Source organism: Equus quagga, chromosome 13 (assembly GCF_021613505.1).
Source record: "Equus quagga isolate Etosha38 chromosome 13, UCLA_HA_Equagga_1.0, whole genome shotgun sequence".
Classification (NCBI taxonomy): Eukaryota; Metazoa; Chordata; class Mammalia; order Perissodactyla; family Equidae; genus Equus; species Equus quagga.
Window position 1 is genome coordinate 94,872,078 of NC_060279.1, and position 17,384 is coordinate 94,889,461.

Here is a 17,384-nt window from a genome sequence, read left to right on the forward strand (position 1 = left end):
CTGAATGGTCAGTCCAACCTGGGGACTAATCCTGATTCTGCCACTTAATGACTCTGTGGCCTTGAGCACATGGCTTGACCTCTGTGAGTGTCAGTTTCCTCTTCTGGCCTGTTGCACAGATTGGAGCTCACAGAGGCAGCACCCAGCCTGGGCCCCTGTAAGTCATGGGAGCCCTGTAGCTCTGTCTTCTTCCCCTTCCTCAGATGCCAGTGTAATGGCCATGCGGATACATGTAACGAGCAGGACGGGACGGGCTGCCCATGTCAGAACAACACGGAGACAGGCACGTGCCAGGGCAGCTCCCCCAGTGACCGCCGAGACTGCTACAAATACCAGGTGCGGCGGAAGAAGCAAGTTATGGGCCAAGGGCTCCACACCCCTGAGAGGTCAGAGCTGGGATGAGGTAGCCTGGCCCAGGCAGGACCGACAACGTGGTTCTGATATCTGTGGTCATGGGATCAACGTCAGCTTTATAGACTATCCTTGAGCTCCAGTCAGTTTCAAGCCCTGGGTAGTGACGCTGGGGACCCAGAAATGAGCCTGTTGCGGGGGCTCTCAGGCTGGTGAGGAGACAGATTCCGTTGCAGATAGTCACAACTTAAAGGTTACAAGTGTCAGAAAACTCATCTCATAGTAGCTTAAGCAAAAACGCAAATGTATTGGTTCTTAAAACTGGGATCTGGAGTCTACCTTCAGGAATGGCCAGATCCAGGTGCTCATACAAAGCCATCAGGAGTCTCTTTCATTGCATCTTGACTCTGCTTTCCTCTGTGTTGGCTTCAGTTTAGGCAGGTTTTCCCTCAAGTGGCAGCCCCAACCTGATAACCTGGGCCTAACAGAGGATCTCATATTATTACTAATATCCAGATTCAAATTCCCCGTCAGCCTGTTTCCCTTTTCTTCAGCCTAGTTGGTTGCCATGTTGCAGGCTTGCTTCCCACAGAGGTGATATTCCATGCTCCCTCTTTGAAGTATGGCTCCCACCACCTTACCCACCCACCTTTTTCTCTCTAGTTCGAGAGGGAAGAGAAAATTCCTTACTTGCCTAAGTCTCCCCCGCCCATCTACAGAAACATCATTTCTGCCAAGATCAACTCCACCTACAATGGTGACAGAGCTCACAAGCCTTGCTGACCCCTAACATTTCCATCCTGGACCAGAAATTTTGCTTTCTTGATGCATAATCAGAAGGCCTGTTGGCTTTTGCCAAAACAGACAGCCCCAGAGATTAATTCAGACCCCCACCCTCTCCAGCAGCTCTGTTGGCAGTTCTGAAGCAGCACTTTCTTTAGATTCTCATGATAGCCGTTGTAGCTGTGCTGTAGGCAGTGCCTGCCGCTGCGCTGGTGCTGTGCTGTGGATACAGTGGAGGCAGCACAGATGTGGAAGGCTTGTCAGGGCCATGCTGGGGCCTCAGTGAGCTGTGGATGTAGGAGGAAAATGAGGCTCAGAGACATTAAATATCCTGCCCCAGCTCAGACAGCCACTTGGGTTTGGAGCCTGGACTGACCCTGCTCTGATCCCAGAGACTGAGGGGTTTCAGCTGGGCTACGGGAATCAAAAAGCTTTGATCTGGCCACTCATTCATTCAGCACACATTTACTGAACAGCTGCCATGTGGCAGGCACTGTGCAAGGGCAGGAACACAGTAGGAAACCAAACAGATTGAAATGTTCTGTCCCCAAAGAATTTACCTTCTCATGGTGGAGTCAGGCAACAAATGAGTAAGTCAGATGTACACTGGGTTAGTGAGGACCAGTAAGGAGAATAATTAAGCAGAAAGGAGGGCTAGGAAGTGTTGGGGAGTAGAAATGTAGATATAGTGGCCAAGGAAGCCCTCAGGGAGAGGGTGACACTTGAGTAAAGCAGACATGGAGGGGCAGGGGTGGGTAGAGAGGGTTCCAGGCAGGGGATCCGCCAGTGCAAAGGTCCTGAGGTGGGACATACCAATAGTCCAGAAACGGCGAGGCTGGCCCACTGTGTGCTATGATTTCAGCAGTCCAGGAGCAAGCTGTGTTTATTACCTATGTACAGAGGAAGAATCTCAAGTTCAGCATGGTTAAGTCACTCTTCTTCATCTCTGAGCCTCAGAGGTCCAGAGGCCTCGGCATCAGGGTGCTATAGTCACTGGGAGTGACACTGGGGACAACAGTGTTGGAGTGTAGGGTCCTGGTGGTGTCTGTGCAATCTGAGGGAGGTTTGGGGGTCACAAGGAAGCTGCTGGGGCACTGGGGGAACCAGGGGCAGTGGCTACTTATCAATAGGTCCAGAATGTCAGTCGTGTTTGGAGGACGGCTGGGCACTGAGCTCATCCCTGATGGCTGCCTCCACCCCCTACCCCACCCACAGTGTGCCAAGTGCCGGGAGTCATTCCACGGGAGCCCACTGGGTGGCCAGCAGTGCTACCGCCTCATCTCCGTGGAGCAGGAGTGCTGCCTGGACCCCACGTCCCAGACCAACTGCTTCCACGAGCCCAAGCGCCGGGCCCTGGGCCCTGGCCGCACTGTCCTCTTTGGTGTGCAGCCCAAGTTCACCAATGTGGACATCCGCCTGACGCTGGACGTGACCTTTGGTGCCGTGGACCTCTATGTCTCCACCTCCTATGACACCTTCGTAGTCCGTGTGGCCCCTGACACGGGTGTCCACACCGTGCATATCCAGCCTCCTCCACCCCCCCCACCCCCTCCACTGCCTGCTGACAGTGGGCCCCGGGGGACCGGGGATCCAGGAGGACCAGGGCCCGGGACTGTCCCGGGCACCACAGCGGAGCCACGGGTGCGGGAGGTGTGGCCACGGGGCCTGATCACCTATGTGACAGTGACGGAGCCCTCAGCAGTGCTGGTGGTCCGCAGCGTGCGGGACCGGCTGGTCATCACCTACCCGCATGAGCACCATGCTCTCAAGTCCAGCCGCTTCTACCTGCTGCTGCTGGGTGTGGGAGACCCAAATGGGCCCGGCGCCAACGGTTCAGCCGATTCACAGGGCCTGCTCTTCTTCCGGCAGGACCAGGCCCACATCGACCTGTTTGTCTTCTTCTCTGTCTTCTTCTCCTGCTTCTTCCTTTTCCTCTCACTCTGTGTGCTCCTCTGGAAGGCCAAGCAGGCCCTGGACCAGCGGCAGGAGCAGCGCCGGCACCTGCAAGAGATGACCAAGATGGCCAGCCGGCCCTTCGCCAAGGTCACCGTCTGCTTCCCTCCCGACCCTGCTGCCCCAGCACCCACCTGGAAGCCAGCCGGGCTCCCACCACCCACCTTCCGCCGCTCCGAGCCCTTCTTGGCACCCTTGTTGCTGACAGGGGCTGGTGGGCCCTGGGGACCCGTGGGAGGGGGCTGCTGCCCACCAGCCATCCCTACCACCACTGCTGGCCTGCGAGCCGGGCCTATCACCCTTGAGCCCACCGAAGATGGCATGGCCGGTGTGGCCACACTGCTGCTCCAGCTACCTGGTGGGCCCCACGCACCCAATGGCGCCTGCCTGGGGTCAGCCCTTGTCACGTTGCGGCACAGACTGCATGAGTACTGTGGGGGTGGCGGGGGTGCTGGGGGTAGTGGGCACGGGGCTGGTGCAGGTCGGAAGGGACTATTGAGCCAGGACAACCTGACCAGCATGTCCCTCTGACCCATGGCGGGGTCTCCAGCCACAGCAGCTGAGTCCCCTGACGGGGCTACCCTGGACTTGGGGTCCCTCCACCTGGGGTCCCCTGGACACTGTCCACAGAGACCTCTGGTTTCCTTCCTCCTGTGGTCCCCAGACAGGGCCTTCGTCTGCATTCAGCAATTATTTATTGAATACCTACTGTGTGCCAGGCACTGTTGAAGGCACTGGGCAGAGTAGGAACTGAGACAAGATTCCCTGACCTCGTGGGACTTGGATTCTAATGAAGGGAGACAATCAGCGCACACGTGCGTGCACACACACAGACACACACGAGTAAGATCATTTCAGGGAGGAAGAAATGCTGTGAGATGTCAACAGGATGTGGCTGTGAGAGACCGTGGGGTCAAGTCAGTCAGTTGGGCCTTCTGAGAAGCTAGACTCAAAGACTGAGCAGGAACTGGCTGTGGGAAGAGCTGTAGGAAGTGGGTTCCAGGCAGAGGGAACTGCAAGGACAAAGGCCCTGAGGTGGGAACCAGCTTCTTTTATTGGAAGCATCAGAAAGCTGGCTAGTGTGACCCAGGGTGAGTGTGAAGAGGAGATGAGGTTGGGGACAGGCAGGACGGATCACCCAGGGCCTGTGGGCCCCAGATGGGTTTGGGGTTTTATTCTCAGGATGATGGGAAGGTGTTGGACGGTTTTATGAGGGGGAATGACAGGATCTGATGTACTTATTTAAGAGGTCACTCAGCTGTGGTGTGGAGAATGGATTGGAGAGAGTGAGAGAGGCAGCAGGGGGACAAGAGGACAATGGGTCAGGTCAGGGTGGTGGCCATGAGGGAAAGTCAGAGACAAATGCAGGATGTATGTGGAAGGATATAACGATGGCATGGATGTCAGGGTGAGGGAGGGGAGGAATCCATGATGACCTCAACTTTGGCCTGAACTGTGGGTGGATGGTGAGGTTGTTTATTAAGATGGGACTGACTAGGGCTTGTGGGAAAGATCAGGAGTCCAGTTTTAGACCCAGGATGTCCTTTAGACATCTCTTCTGCTAACCAGGTTAGCAGAAACCACTCTGAGTGTTTCGGCAGAAGGAACTGAGCGCAGGGGATTAGCTGTACTGGTGAGGGATGCAGCTGATTAGAGGTAGGACAGTGAAGCAGCCTAGGGGCCAGTGCGAACAGGAGGCTGCTGCAGCCACCCCTAGGCTGGAGGGACAAGGCTCAGGTGCTGTTACCTGATTCCAGGACTAGGGTCACCTGGCTCAGAGGGAGCTCGAGGAGACAAAGGAGATGCTTCCCCAGGCACAGTGTGGCATGGGGGGATACCAAGGTTGGAGATAGAAACGTGGAGTCATCAATGTATAGCTTTCTTCCCAGACAATGCTGCCTTGAAGACTGGGCTGCCCCAGCTACCACCTTGGACTTCTGAGCTCCTCTTCTTGAGGCTCCCCCTCCCCCTTCTAGCCATCTTGAACTTGGGATTCTCCTTTCCCAAGACTCTATCCCCTTGCTGCCTTGACCCTGGGGAGCTGGGCCCTCTGTCTTCCCCTCTGCTGGGGCCTCAGTCTAAAAGGCCATCTGAAAGAGGGGGGAGTAATGGATGCAACAAATAAAGAGTGTGGGAAGGCTTGTGTCCAAGGGCTATCTACATGCCAGAGATGGGGTGTCTTGGCTCTCAGAACCAGCACCCAAGCGCTGAATAAATTGGATAAATGCATTTGTCGTGGTGCCCCCTCCAAGCCACGTGGCCTGGCTCCTTGCTGCCCCTTCTAGGCAGGAGTTGGAGTGATGCCACTACAGAAGCTCTTGTTCCCCAGAAGGGACAAACCTAGGGGATGTGAGGGCAATGAGGCCTTTGATCCTTCCCCAGGGCCCTGTCACAGGGACACCCCAGTTTGTCTCAGGAGGGGAAACAGATTGCCTTAGTCCCAGGCTTGGGTTTAATTCTGGCCCCCGATGTAAGAGAATAGTTCAGGCAGCACAGAGACTGAAATGAGGCCCTAGCACGGTGAGCTCTCTAATTCAAGCAAGCTCTCACTGCCCAAACAGAAAGCGTCATGGGAGTCTTTATCTGCCAGGCCCCTGGGCAAGCAAGAGCCCTGACGCGAGGAGAGGTGGGAGCGGGAGGTCTCTATCCCCTCTGGCAGCCTTGCTCAGTGTGGGAGTCTTGCTAGGAGTGTCAAACAGTGTACCTCTCTGTACCAGCTGGCCCCTAGGCGTAAGCTGGCTGTTTCATCTGATGTTTAGCCAAGGACATGGCAATGAGTTGGATTAAGGTGGTGTGTGTGTTCTGTGAATATCATAGTATTTTCAGAATTTATGGCAATTTAAGGGATTTTCAGGGATTATTCTGCCCACACGTTTTGCCTTTAGGAGCTGAGGGTAGTACCTAACCTCCAAGACATGACTGTGAACTTGTGTTTACTGAGTACCATATGCTAGACAGTTTCCCTGGCATATTAATGCTGTGGTTTCATTTGACACTTCAAACCACCGTATGAGGTAGGTACCGTGTAATCCCCATATTGCAGATGAGAAAACAAAAGTTCATAGACATTATTTAGCTGTTAAGTGATAGCTGCCATTTGAACCCAGGCTGTCTGACTCTCAGATCCACGTGCCTGACCAGCATGCTCTTCCACCGCCCTAGGAGGGAACCCTTTACATAGCACAGGTCAACCCAGCTGAGACCTGTCCCAGAGCAGAGTGGGCGCTAAGGACAGGCGTTCAAAATGGCCAGTTTCTGCTGGAGATAAGACAGAATTTCCCTAGTGGGGAGCTAACCAGCATCAGGATGCGCTGCCTGAGAGAGTCCTGGAGCTAGTGGAGAGTTTACCCTGCATGACCACGAAGGAACTAAGGTGGGTCTTCAAGACTCCTCTGTGTTATGCTTGGACCTTTTGGTGAGAGCTCTTCCTAGCCGTCACCCTGTGACTTTGCCTTCCTAAACAGAGCATTTGCACTGTGACTGGACCTCTGGGACGCAGAGCCACTCTCCCTCCAACTCCTGTCACTGCTGTGCAGATGCCCCTGTACAAATGCCCCATAGCACATGTTCCTCCTCCCTCCATGTCAGCCCTTCAGCTGTCACCTCTCTCCAGTTTCCATGCACCTGAGTGCAAGGTTCATGGCAGGAAGAGAGAAAGCCTTGGCATGGGAGGCTTGAGGCCTGGATTCGAGCCCAGGGGTGGCCACTGACGCCCTATGGACTTCAGGAAAGGGGGGGGGGGACATTTTACCAAGGGCCTACAACAATCTGGGCACTGTGCTGGCTGCTTGGCATGAGGCTTTTAATCTTCCCAACATCACTGCTGGGAGCTATAGTTCTGTTCCTCTCTTTTGTGCATTTGGAAGCTAAGTCCCTTGCCTAAGAACTCAGGCCTGATTAATAGGCAAGCAAAGATTCAGACACAACCTGTGTGACTCTCCATTGACCCTCACACATTACCTCTAAAATCACTTCCCTTTTCTAAGCCCATGTCCCGCACCTGTGGTCACTCATATCTCCACCTACAATGGGTCCCACACTGTGCTAGGTGCTGGGGATGCAGCAGTGAAGAAGGTCTCTGCTTTCATGGAGCTGACAAGCCAGTGGAAACCCCAATAGTAGGTAAAGGATGCGGTATGTTGGGAGATGACCAGAAGGACAAGGCAGGGAAGGCGGGGAGAGGGTACTTGCTGTTTAATGTAAAGTGGGAAGGGAAGGCTCTCGCATAGGACAACATGTGAGCTGAATGAAGGAATGAACCATAGGGACATCTGAGGGAAGAGAATTCCAAGTTGAGGGAACAGCCAATGCAAAGGCCCTCATGTGGTTGGAGTGGAGGGAATAAGGAGGAGACAAGGTCACAGAGGGAACAAGAGGCAGATCGTGCAGGTCCTTGGCCATAGTGAGGACTCTGGTGTGTGCTCTGTGTGGGAGGAGCCATGAGAGGGTTCTGAGCACAGGAGGGTTGTGACCTAACTCAGGTGTTCTCTGGGCTCCTCCTCAGGTAAGAGACTAAGGGGCGGGGGGGCTCCTGCGTTCATTTAGGCTGAAGAGGAGCGCGGCTGGAGCAAGGTGGGGCAGTGGAGTGGGGAGAAGTGTGATTGTGGATATATTCCCAAAGTAGAACCAACAGAATTTGTCCACAGATTGAACATTGAGAGACAAAGTGACTGAGCAACTTGAAGGACGAGGCTTGCTATTTCCTGACATGGGGAAGACTGTGAGAAGAGCAGGTTTGAGGGGGAAATCAAGTGCTGGGTTTTGGACATGTTAAATTTGAGATGCCTATTAGATATTCAGAGTGAAGATGTCATTTGATAGTTGGATACACAGGTCCAGAGAGAAAGAGAGAGAGATGGATAACAGCAAATAATACAAACAATATATTAATATTAGAATAGTTGTAATAGTATACATAAAATAATAACAACAGTTTGTTGAGTTCACTCTTTGGCCTTTCCATCTCTTGCTCTCACAGTCGCCATATGACATATTAGGGATTATCCTCATAGGAGGAAATAGACTCAGAAAGGTTTATTAATTCACAAAGATAACGGAGCTAAGTGGCAAGAGTCAAGATTGGATCCTAGGTCTGTCCAGTTTGGAGACCAGGACCTTTCCTAATCTGCTAGTTGCTTTTGCAGTAAAGAGGGTGGGTTGAACTGGACAATCGTTAAGGATTCCTTTCAGCTCCAGAGAACCTTAAATTGGGCAGTTCTCTGCTCTGGGGACAGAGGACCTCCAAACGTGTTAGAATTGTGTATAGGCCAAGAGTCCACAGGTTTAGAATGAGCAGAGGGGCTCTCCTAAATTTTTCTCTGAACTTGAGTGTCTGGACTCAACCAAGACAGCGTTTCTGGTTTTGCTTATTTTTAGGATCTGGGCAGAGTCTCAGGTAGGCTGCTAAGGCGTGAGTGGTTTTACTTTGTTAGTGAGGACTCCCTGGCTTGGAGAGGGAAGAGACTTGCCAATGTCATACGCAGCAGGAACTCCTCCTTCCACACCTAGGCATCTTCCTTGTGTCCCCTCCTCCCTCACCATACCTCCTTCTCCACCCAGATTCCTTCCATGGGACAAAATGGATGTAGGCGGAGTTAGTTTTCAAGTTTTTATTGCGGGTGTATTTCTGGTGGCGGGATATGGGGGAGGGGCAGGTCCTCCCAGGAGCGGGCAGTGGTGGCCAGGCGTGACAGGTGGAAAAGGAGAGGGGAGAGAACTTTTTTACTCTCGAATCTTCAGTTCCCGCGCCATCTGACAGAGGGCGCAGGGCAAGCAAAAGGTGAGGGCCGCCCAGTCGTGCCCGACAGAGCCCTAGAGGGTGGGAGAGAGAGGTTAGGAGCCCGCCTTGCGTCCCAGGAGGCCACTCCCCAGCCCCTGCTCCCGCGGGTGCCTGGCCCTGTGCGCACCTGGATGTGGTAGCGCTCGCGCATGCCGGTGCGGATGGAGTGCAAGCCTCCGGGCAGGTAGGGCGCGCAGCAGCACTCGCCGAAGTCGTCGGAGATGCGGCAGGCGAGGCACAGAGGGGCGAAGGTGCCGCAAAGACCTAGGGCGGGCGCCGGGATGTCAGGGCGGGGCCTCCTGCCGGTTCCGCCTCGAGGAGGGGCGAGGCTGAGGGTCCGCGGAGCCGAGATGAGGGTGCCCGAGGGAATTGAGTGTTGGAAGAAGTGAAGTAAAGATGCCAGAGGGAATTAGGGGTCTGAGGAGGGGGTGGTTTAGAGATCGGGAAATAATGTTTGAAGGGGGAGTCGGGGCCACGACGAAGAAAGTTGTAGGTCCAAGCGGGAGGAAGGTTGAAGGTCGGAGGGGAAGTTGGAAGCTAGGCGGTGTTGGGCATCCGAGGAAGGGGTGAGGGTTAGAGAGTAGGAATTCAGGGTCCAAGGAAGGGAGGTGGGAGTGGGGTTAGTAGGGCGTCGGAGGGGGTGAGAGGTGACCCCTCCCCTCCTGCTCTCCCCCCGGTCTAGGGGACACTCACAGATGGGCATGTCGTTGCAGCAGTCTGTGAGACCGGTGTGCCAGTCACTGAGCTGGGTCTGGTAGCTGCTGCTGGCACATTGGGGCTGGCTGGTCACTGGGTAGGACATGGCTGCGGAGGTGGAGGACAGGGGTCAGCGGGCTGCCTCGCGGTGCCTCCCGGGCCCAGCACCCATGCTGTCCCTCCCTCTGCCGGGCAGTATGGGCGGGGCCACCAGGCCGCCCACTGAGGGACACCGTTGTGCTTCGCCCTTCCCTTCTGCCACATCTGGGCATCAACACCCCGGTCTGTCCCCGTTGCTGTTGCCTCCTGCACATCTGGGTGAGCTTGGGTGGGGGGCTCCTGCACATCTGGGGAAGGGTGGGCGCCACATCTGGGCGGGGCCGAGACGTGCCGCTGCCTCCTCCACGTCTGGGCCTGGGGTGCTGGGTTCCCGCATTTCGGGGCCTCTGGGGTGCAAGCAGGCGCCATCTGTCTTCGAAGCCAGGGTGCCCAGGGGAGGGAAGAGGCCAGGTTCCAGGGACTGGAAGGGTGGCTGGTCCATCCAGCGATCCCACCTTTGCCTTTCACGTTGTCTCGCATCTCAAACTGCATCTTGCTGGCCCTGAGGAGGTGGCGTTGGGGATGGCAGAGGTGGCAGCGGTGACAGCAGAGAGAGCAGCAGAGTCCAAGGGATGCTGGATACTAGGGGAAGGGAGGGCAAGGGGCACGGACGCTTGGGGCTGGATTCTCAAGGGGAAGGGAACTGGGGAGAAAGAGGCCAAGTCAGCCTGCCAGCCGGGAGAAACTGGAGTAGGGATGTATGGGGTGGGGCGAGAAACTCGCCCATCTCTGTATAGCTGCCCGACAGACCCCAGAGGACCCTCCTCATACCAGATGCACAGCTGGAGAGAGAGACCAAGAGACAGAGAAAGGCAGAGTCAGAGACAAGGGGAGAAAGAGATCAGAGCCAGGTGCCCATAGAGATGCCTGCAGTAATGCTTACAGCTGCTCAGCACTTTGACTTTTCTGCAAGCCCATTTCACAGATGGAACGCTGAGGCTCAGAGAGGTGAAGAGAAATGCCCCAAATGTGATGGCTTAGGCCAAGGGGAGTAGTAGAGAGGGAGCTGGACCTCAGGACTTCCAAATTCAATCCAGGGCCACTCAGATTGAGAAGGGGGGATAAAGGAGGCATTGAGAAAGACAGGGGTGTCCAGAGAGATAGACCATCAGAGACATGCAAGGAGACAGAGAGATGGGAGTGGAATGGGGTGGGGGAGAACAGAGCAGAAGCACCAACCTCAGAGCAGAAGGCTGCAGACGGATGCTCCTACCTGCAGGACTGTGATGGTGATGATGGAGACAGAGATGTGGGTGACACCGGCACTGAGTTCTCAGTCTCGGCCAGGAGCTACTTATATTGGGCAGGCCATGGGGCCCTGGGTGGAGCTCTGACAGAGCTGCCCAGGGAGCCAAGCCAGTCTTCCCCGAACTGGGACTTCCCCTCCCTCCCTTTCCATCCCCCAACCCCCTACCTCCCCTCCTGCCTCGCTGTCTCACAGGACTGAGGAAATCATGGGGTAGAAGATCCAGGGATGAGACACTGGAGATAGAAAGGGGAGTGGGTAGAGAGAGACAGAGAGATGGGGGGGAGAAGGGAGAGAGAAGGTACAAGGGGCACAGCTGGGTCAAAGCACAGAGACCAAAAGAAGGAGAGAGATGGGATAGGAATGGGGGACAGAGAGACACGGGGGGGGGGGGGGCCAAGGGGGGGGGGGGGGAAAAAGAGGGGGAGGGGGGGGAAGGAGGGGGGGGGGAGGGGAGGGGGGGGGGGGGGGGGGCCAAGATGGGAGAGAGAGATAAAGAGATGAGAGAGATGCAGAAAGAATGCCGAGCCACAGAGATCTGGGGAGAATTAACAAGAAAGGGAGAGAGAGATTCAGAAAAGAGAGACACAAGCATGGGAAGGGGAGGAGCAGGTAGGTGGAGGCAGGACCACCACAGCCATTTACAGGGAAGGGACAGGGGGAGAGGAGAAAGGCTACTGGTGTGAGAGAGAGTGGACTCCCCTTCCAGGCCTCTCCCAGCATCCTTAGTGAGGTCCCCATTTCCCTGGGAGAGGGAGCATTTTCTTCCCATTCAGGGCCACTGGGCACATGGGGGGGGGGGCAGTGTGTTTTGGGGGTGACTCATGCTGGAATCAAAGTAAATAAACATACCTCACCCCACCTCCAAATTGGGAAGGGAGAAGGCTGGGAACTGAGAAGCCGTGGTTCCTGAAGGAGGTGGATGTGGCCCAGAACCCCTGGGTCCTAACAGAGCAGAGGACCGAGGACCTGCACTCCTGGGTCTGAGGGAGGAGGGCACTGGGAGCCTGATCTCTGGACCCTAATAGAGGAGGGAAAGGGGGCTCAGATTCCTGGGTCTGAGGGAGGATGAGGCTGGGGGTCCACACTCTTGGGTTAGGCTAGGCTGCATCCCTGAGTAGGGTTGGGGTCCTGGGATTCCAGACTGCTGCGTTCCTGAGGGCTGAAAGAGCTGGGGGCCTGGCTGCCTGAGTCACCAAAGTCTCCCCTCAACAGGCCTGGCGGGGTTGGAGGTGACTCAGTGAGGTAAGCAGCGTTAGAACCGGGTGGGGTTCCCAGCACGGGTGTCACCCCAAAAATGTAGGAGGCACCAGAAAATTGGGGTGTCAGCTGAAGAGAAGGTGGTGTCATCACCCCACTGGGTATTGGTATGGGGTGATGGCAAGTGGATCACCCTGCTGGCCTGGGATCCCCTCTTTCCCTCCACTCCCTGGGCCAATGCACCAGGACCTGAACCTTGGTCTCCTGGCACCCCCAGATGGCTTGCTGTCCTTGTCCCCCAGTGCTTTATGGGCAGCACTCAGCATCTTGCCTGTGCATGTCCATTACTTGGTCTTGGAGCCTGAATGTCTGGGGAACATCTCTCCCTTTCTGTTCTAGTGTCCCATCTCTGCACAGTGTCTCCCCATCTCTGCATCTTTGTCTCACCAGCTCTGAGTCTCTCTCTCTTTTCTCATCTCTGAAAATCTGTTTCCAAATTTCTTTGGTTCTCGCTGTCCCCATTTCTGAGTCTCTCTTCTCCCAAGCTCTGTGTCTCTTGCCCTTATCCTGGGGTCTCTGTCTCCTGTCTTACCATCTCTCTCCATCTCCAGGCTCTGTCCCACGGAGGCAGCCAAAGGGCCCGATCTCCCCAGCTGTCCAGACCATGGGCTGCAGGTGACTCAGGGTCAGTCATCTCTGAGGACCCTGGGGCTCTCAGGATGACATCCTGAGTTGTCCTTGAGTTTCCTGCACTCACTCTGACACAGCCTGGGGGCTCCAATTAGATACAGCAATTCATGTAGATGAGGAAATCAGAACCAGGGAAGCAGTGAGGTGGCCTGCTTGGGGGTGAGGAGGAGGGCAGCAGGCAGGAGGAGGAGAGGCCTGCAGACTGAAGAGTGACCATGGCAGAGTCTTCAGGCATCTGGCCTCCATCCCCCTCAAATAGAGTTGCCAGATAAAATACAGGACACCCAGTTAAATTTAAATTTCAGATAAACAACAAATACTTTTTAAGTATAAGTATGTTCCATCCAATATTTGGGACATCCAGGCCAGGTCTGGGTCCAGTTGCCTAACACGGGTTTCACAAGGCAGGTGGTGCCATCCATGGCCCTGGTAGAACCGGTCAGGCTGAGCGGACAAGTGAGGTGGCCCCCCTTCCCATCCTAAGCCTGCTGCTTCCTCAAAGGCCAGTCCAGCAGGGCTGGGAGCACAACAGGATGGACTCGGGGTGCTCTGGGTGTGTCACTAGTCTGGGTTTGGGTGTGTTGTGTCTCTCTGTGTGGTGCGTGCCTCTCTGGCTGCTGTGCGTCTGTGTGGGGATTGTCACAATGTGTCTCTCTTTGAGTGTTCCTCTTCTGGGGTGTGACACATGAGGGGTCTTTTCTGTTTGTATCTATATTGCCCTTCTGTGAGTCTATGCATGGTGCACCTGTGTTGGGTGTGGTCTCAGCTGTTGAGGTTCTGTAATTCTAACTGGATTCAGGTGGGAATTATTGAGTGGCATCGTTGTGTGATGGACTCCAGAGGCAGAACACTGACTTCAAATCCTGATAGCTTCTTATTGGCTGTGAAACCTTGGGCAAGTCACTAAACTTCCCTGGCCCTCAATTTTTCCATCTGCAAAATGAGTTGTTGTGAACAGAGTTGTTGAGAGGATTAAACAAATTAATTCTTGTGAAATGCTTAGAATTGTGCCTGACACGTAGGGAACATTTTTGTGTTTATGGTGGTGATGATGATGATCTGTTCTACGTGCTGGGGAGATAATAGTGAACAAGACCAAGTCTTTGCTCATGGTCCTAGGATGGATTGGATGAGCAGCCTGTCAGTGGCTTGGCATATGATTGTATAACTGGGGTGTCTGTTTTGCATGTGGAATAGGCTATTTCTGTGTGTGTTGTCAGTGCCGTGACTCTGTGATTGTGTGCTTATGTTTATGTTCATAGGTGATTGTATGTGCTGTGTGTGTGATTCTCTGATTATGTGGGTGCAAATGCAAGATCCTACCAAATGGGTGTTTTAAGAGCACATGTTTGATGTGATCTTGCTTTTCTGACTCTGAGGTGACAGAAGTGTGTCTGTATTGGGGACTGGAGAACCCCTCTCTCAGCTACTCCTTTACATGTCCTACAGGGGACCCTGGGAGGGTGACTCCTTTCAAAATGAGCCTCAGTTTCTCTCTAACAGGGATGGTGGGCCCAGAGGCTTCAGAAGAAACACAAGGTGAAAGGGATGGTGGGAGGAGATGAATGAGGCCAGGGAGAGGCTGAGAATCATGATGGGGACACAGAGAGAGATGGCAGGCAGGGAAAGAGAAAGAGCTGCACAGAGAGGTGTAGGTGTTTGTCCATCCATCCCATAAGCATTTGTTGAGCCTCTGCTATGTGCCCTGATCTCTGGAGGGCACTGGTCTAGGGGAAAGTAGAGACCCAGAGAGATGGAGACCCACAAGGAAAGCTGTGGCTGTCCCAGAGTGGCCCAGGCTTCCCCATGGTGGACCTCAGTGACAGTTCTGAGTGATGGAGATGCAGCGATGGAGAGTGACAGAGAGGACCCTACCCCTCCTGGGGCCTCCCTAGGCCTGATCTGTCCAGATCAAAGAGCAAGGACCATGGGGGAAAGGCCCCTCCCAGGCCTGGGGCACCCTTATGAATCATTTTCTTATCTCCTCCTAATAGGATAATGACACATCTGCCCCCTTTAATCACTATTTTTGGCCCCAACCAGGCCCAGCACCCACAGCAGGAAGGACAGGACAAGCCTGATATCTTGTAGTCAGGGGAAGAAATACCCGAGAGTTTCCTTGGTCCTTCCTCCCTCAGGATCCAGGAGTCCCAGGCCCTAGCTCCTGCGCCCCGCCTCCCCCAAGTCCTGGCTCTCAGCCTCTCTCCTTTTTTCGCTTGTCTATCTTTTATTTTGTCTCTAGGCTTGTCTGTGTTTATCTCTTTGTTTATTTCCATCTGTGTTTTGTCTCTCTTGTCGTTTTACACCTATATCTTGATTCTCTCTCACTAGGCATCAATTTTCTCACTTGTAAAATGGAGATTATAATAATAATAATCCAATCTCTTAGAGTTGTTACTAGGAAGACATGAGATAATTATGTAAAATGCTTAGCCACAGTAAACTCCATACAAGAGAGCTCTATTATTATTGTTTTCAATATTTTAATCTCTCCATTGGTATCTCTGTTTTTCTGTCTCCACGTGAGTTTCAAGTCTCCTGCTCTGCGTGCCTTTTGCAGACAGCACCCCGCCTTTGGCTTCCCTTTTAGGGATGAGGAAAGGACATATTGAGGCCACAGCTTCCCTTAAGCCTCTTCTTCAACTCTAGTACAAGCCCCACCACAAGACCCAGAACTCTTGCCTGGGGCCAAGGCTTGGCTCCAATCCCATAAATAGCCATATAAAATCTTAAACCGCAAATCTGTCATCCCTGGGCAGGCCAGTGACTCTTGGGACCCAGGAGTCCCCGTTTCTAGACGCCGACCTTTTAAGTTCCCAGCTCCCTTTTCCCTCAGGATCCAGGAATCCAGACGCTCAGCCTCCTACTTCAGACCCAGAGGTCTCGGCCCCAGTTCCTCCTCCCTCAAGTCCCCAGTCCCTTCTCTCGGGTCCTCCGTCCCCTCCTCCCTCAGGAGCAAGGAGTTTGGAGTCAAGTCCCCATGCTCCATCAGGACAGGCTCAGGCCAGCGAAGAGCCCAGGTACGTGCCGCCAGAAACCCCATTCATGGCCCTTCTGCAGTCGGCCGAGCCCTCAACTACGTCCCCATCCTGTCTTTCCAGAGGCGGGTCTGACACGGGAGGCCTCCGGAATCTAGCTGTGATAAGCTACCCATGACGTCAATCACTATCATCCAGCCAATAGACACGTTCCACCTCCTACCTCCCCGGGCCACACAAGACGCGTTCCCTGGAGGCGGGGCCACGGCCCAAGTCGGACAGCGATAGGCTCTTGAAGACGCCAGTCCTGCCAGCCTGCCAATAGGCCGGGAACCTGCGGAGTAGGAATACAAGTCCGCTCCGCAGAGGCTGGAGCCGGCTTGTGAGGGAACAGGTTCTGAGGATCCGGCCGGGTAAGCCCTTTCCAGCATGCCTGGTATTGCGACTTTGGACATAGCTCGGCTGGGAAACAGTGGTACTTGGTGAGGCTCGAGGCGGAGAGGGGAGCTTAGCCGGGGCGACTATCCATTTTGCTTTGTTGGAGAAACTGAGCTCAGGAAGCACAATCTCAGATATTCATCCTTTCCACTCCTCCCACCCTGCACCTAATTCTCGTGGGCTCCTGCTTGTCCTGTTCACCCATCCGTTGAGTCCTTCCTGCCCTCATTAATTCCCTCACTCACTGATTTCCTGGTAGAGCCACTCACTCACACTCGCTCATGCACACCCTCAGCCACCCATTATTTAAATAAATTTCCTGAGGCTTCCGGTGTGGCAGGCCGCGTGCTGGGCGATGGTGGTGACCAAGATGAGTCAGGCCTGGGCCCTGCCCTCAACAAGCCCGGGTCAGATGGGAGGACAGATTGACACATTGATGGGCAGGGATGTGCTGAAGTGGAGGAGTCCAGGAGAGTTTTTTTGGGTTTGGCGTGGTCAGGAAAGGGTTTTTAGGGGAGGGGCCATTGAAGCCGGGTCTTGGAGGAGCAGGAGGTGCCAAGCAAAGGTGGTGAAGAGCGTAGGGGACAGTGTTTCAGCATGAACAAAGACAGGGAGGCATGCAGGAGTATTATTGTGGTGCCCAAGCGGAAGGCGTCCGGCCCCTGTTGCCTGGGTAACTGTAAGGCTGGAAGAGGATGAAAAGGTAAGCAGAGGCCAGGCTGAGGAGCTTGGAGTTTGTCCTGAGGCCCGGGGTGGGGGAGGGGGGGTATTAACGAACCATGGAAGGGTTTAGAGCAGGGGAGGACTGGGTCAGAGCTGGAGCCAGAACTGGAGGAATGAGACTGGGAGCCAGTAGCCCAGAAGGTGACTTGGGCAGGGACCCAAGAAGAAGAGGATGGAACCTGGATTAGGCCACAGGCCGAGGGGATAAGGCAGAGATTCAGGAGGCAGAAAGAACAGAATATGGGGCTTGATGGGCTATGGGGTGGGGGGATGTCCAGGACAAGACCCAGAACTCTGGCCTAGAGGACTTGGGGATGATGGCGTCATCCCTGAGATGGGGACAGGAAAGAGGAACAGTTGGTGGGTAATGACTATTTTGGCAGAAATAAGCAAGGGATCCAATGAGCTGGAACTCAGGGGGAACTGTGACTCGGGCCAGTGGATCTGG

General features: G+C 54.6%; 3 protein-coding genes across 12 annotated transcripts in view; 2 read left to right on the top strand and 1 right to left on the bottom strand.

Moving 5' to 3' along the window:
- Positions 1-5,316, top strand: part of MEGF8 (multiple EGF like domains 8) — a 39,933-nt gene extending 34,617 nt beyond the window's left edge. For 2 of the 3 annotated variants that reach the window (XM_046684046.1, XM_046684047.1), the window contains exons 40-41: positions 204-336; positions 2,350-5,316. In XM_046684046.1, coding sequence (XP_046540002.1) covers positions 204-336; positions 2,350-3,618 — 1,402 coding nt within the window. In that variant the 3' untranslated portion in view covers positions 3,619-5,316. The remainder of the gene's footprint in view (positions 1-203; positions 337-2,349) is intronic. The other variant, XM_046684048.1, reaches the window with a different exon arrangement.
- Positions 1-17,384, top strand: part of LOC124251347 (carcinoembryonic antigen-related cell adhesion molecule 1-like) — a 1,036,279-nt gene that overhangs the window by 609,171 nt on the left and 409,724 nt on the right. The window lies entirely within an intron of this gene.
- Positions 8,682-10,970, bottom strand: CNFN (cornifelin). 8 transcript variants are annotated; one of them, XM_046684116.1, is made up of 5 exons: positions 10,875-10,962; positions 10,117-10,304; positions 9,560-9,670; positions 8,994-9,130; positions 8,682-8,898 (listed from the first exon to the last, which is right to left on the bottom strand). In XM_046684116.1, exons 2-5 carry the CDS (start codon positions 10,151-10,153, stop codon positions 8,809-8,811), a joined length of 375 nt encoding a protein of 124 aa, XP_046540072.1. In that variant the 5' UTR covers positions 10,154-10,304; positions 10,875-10,962; the 3' UTR covers positions 8,682-8,808. The 8 variants fall into 8 exon arrangements, with proteins under 8 accessions (XP_046540072.1, XP_046540075.1, XP_046540074.1 ...); XM_046684119.1 differs by having other exon boundaries at positions 10,117-10,243; positions 10,841-10,945; XM_046684118.1 differs by having other exon boundaries at positions 10,841-10,943.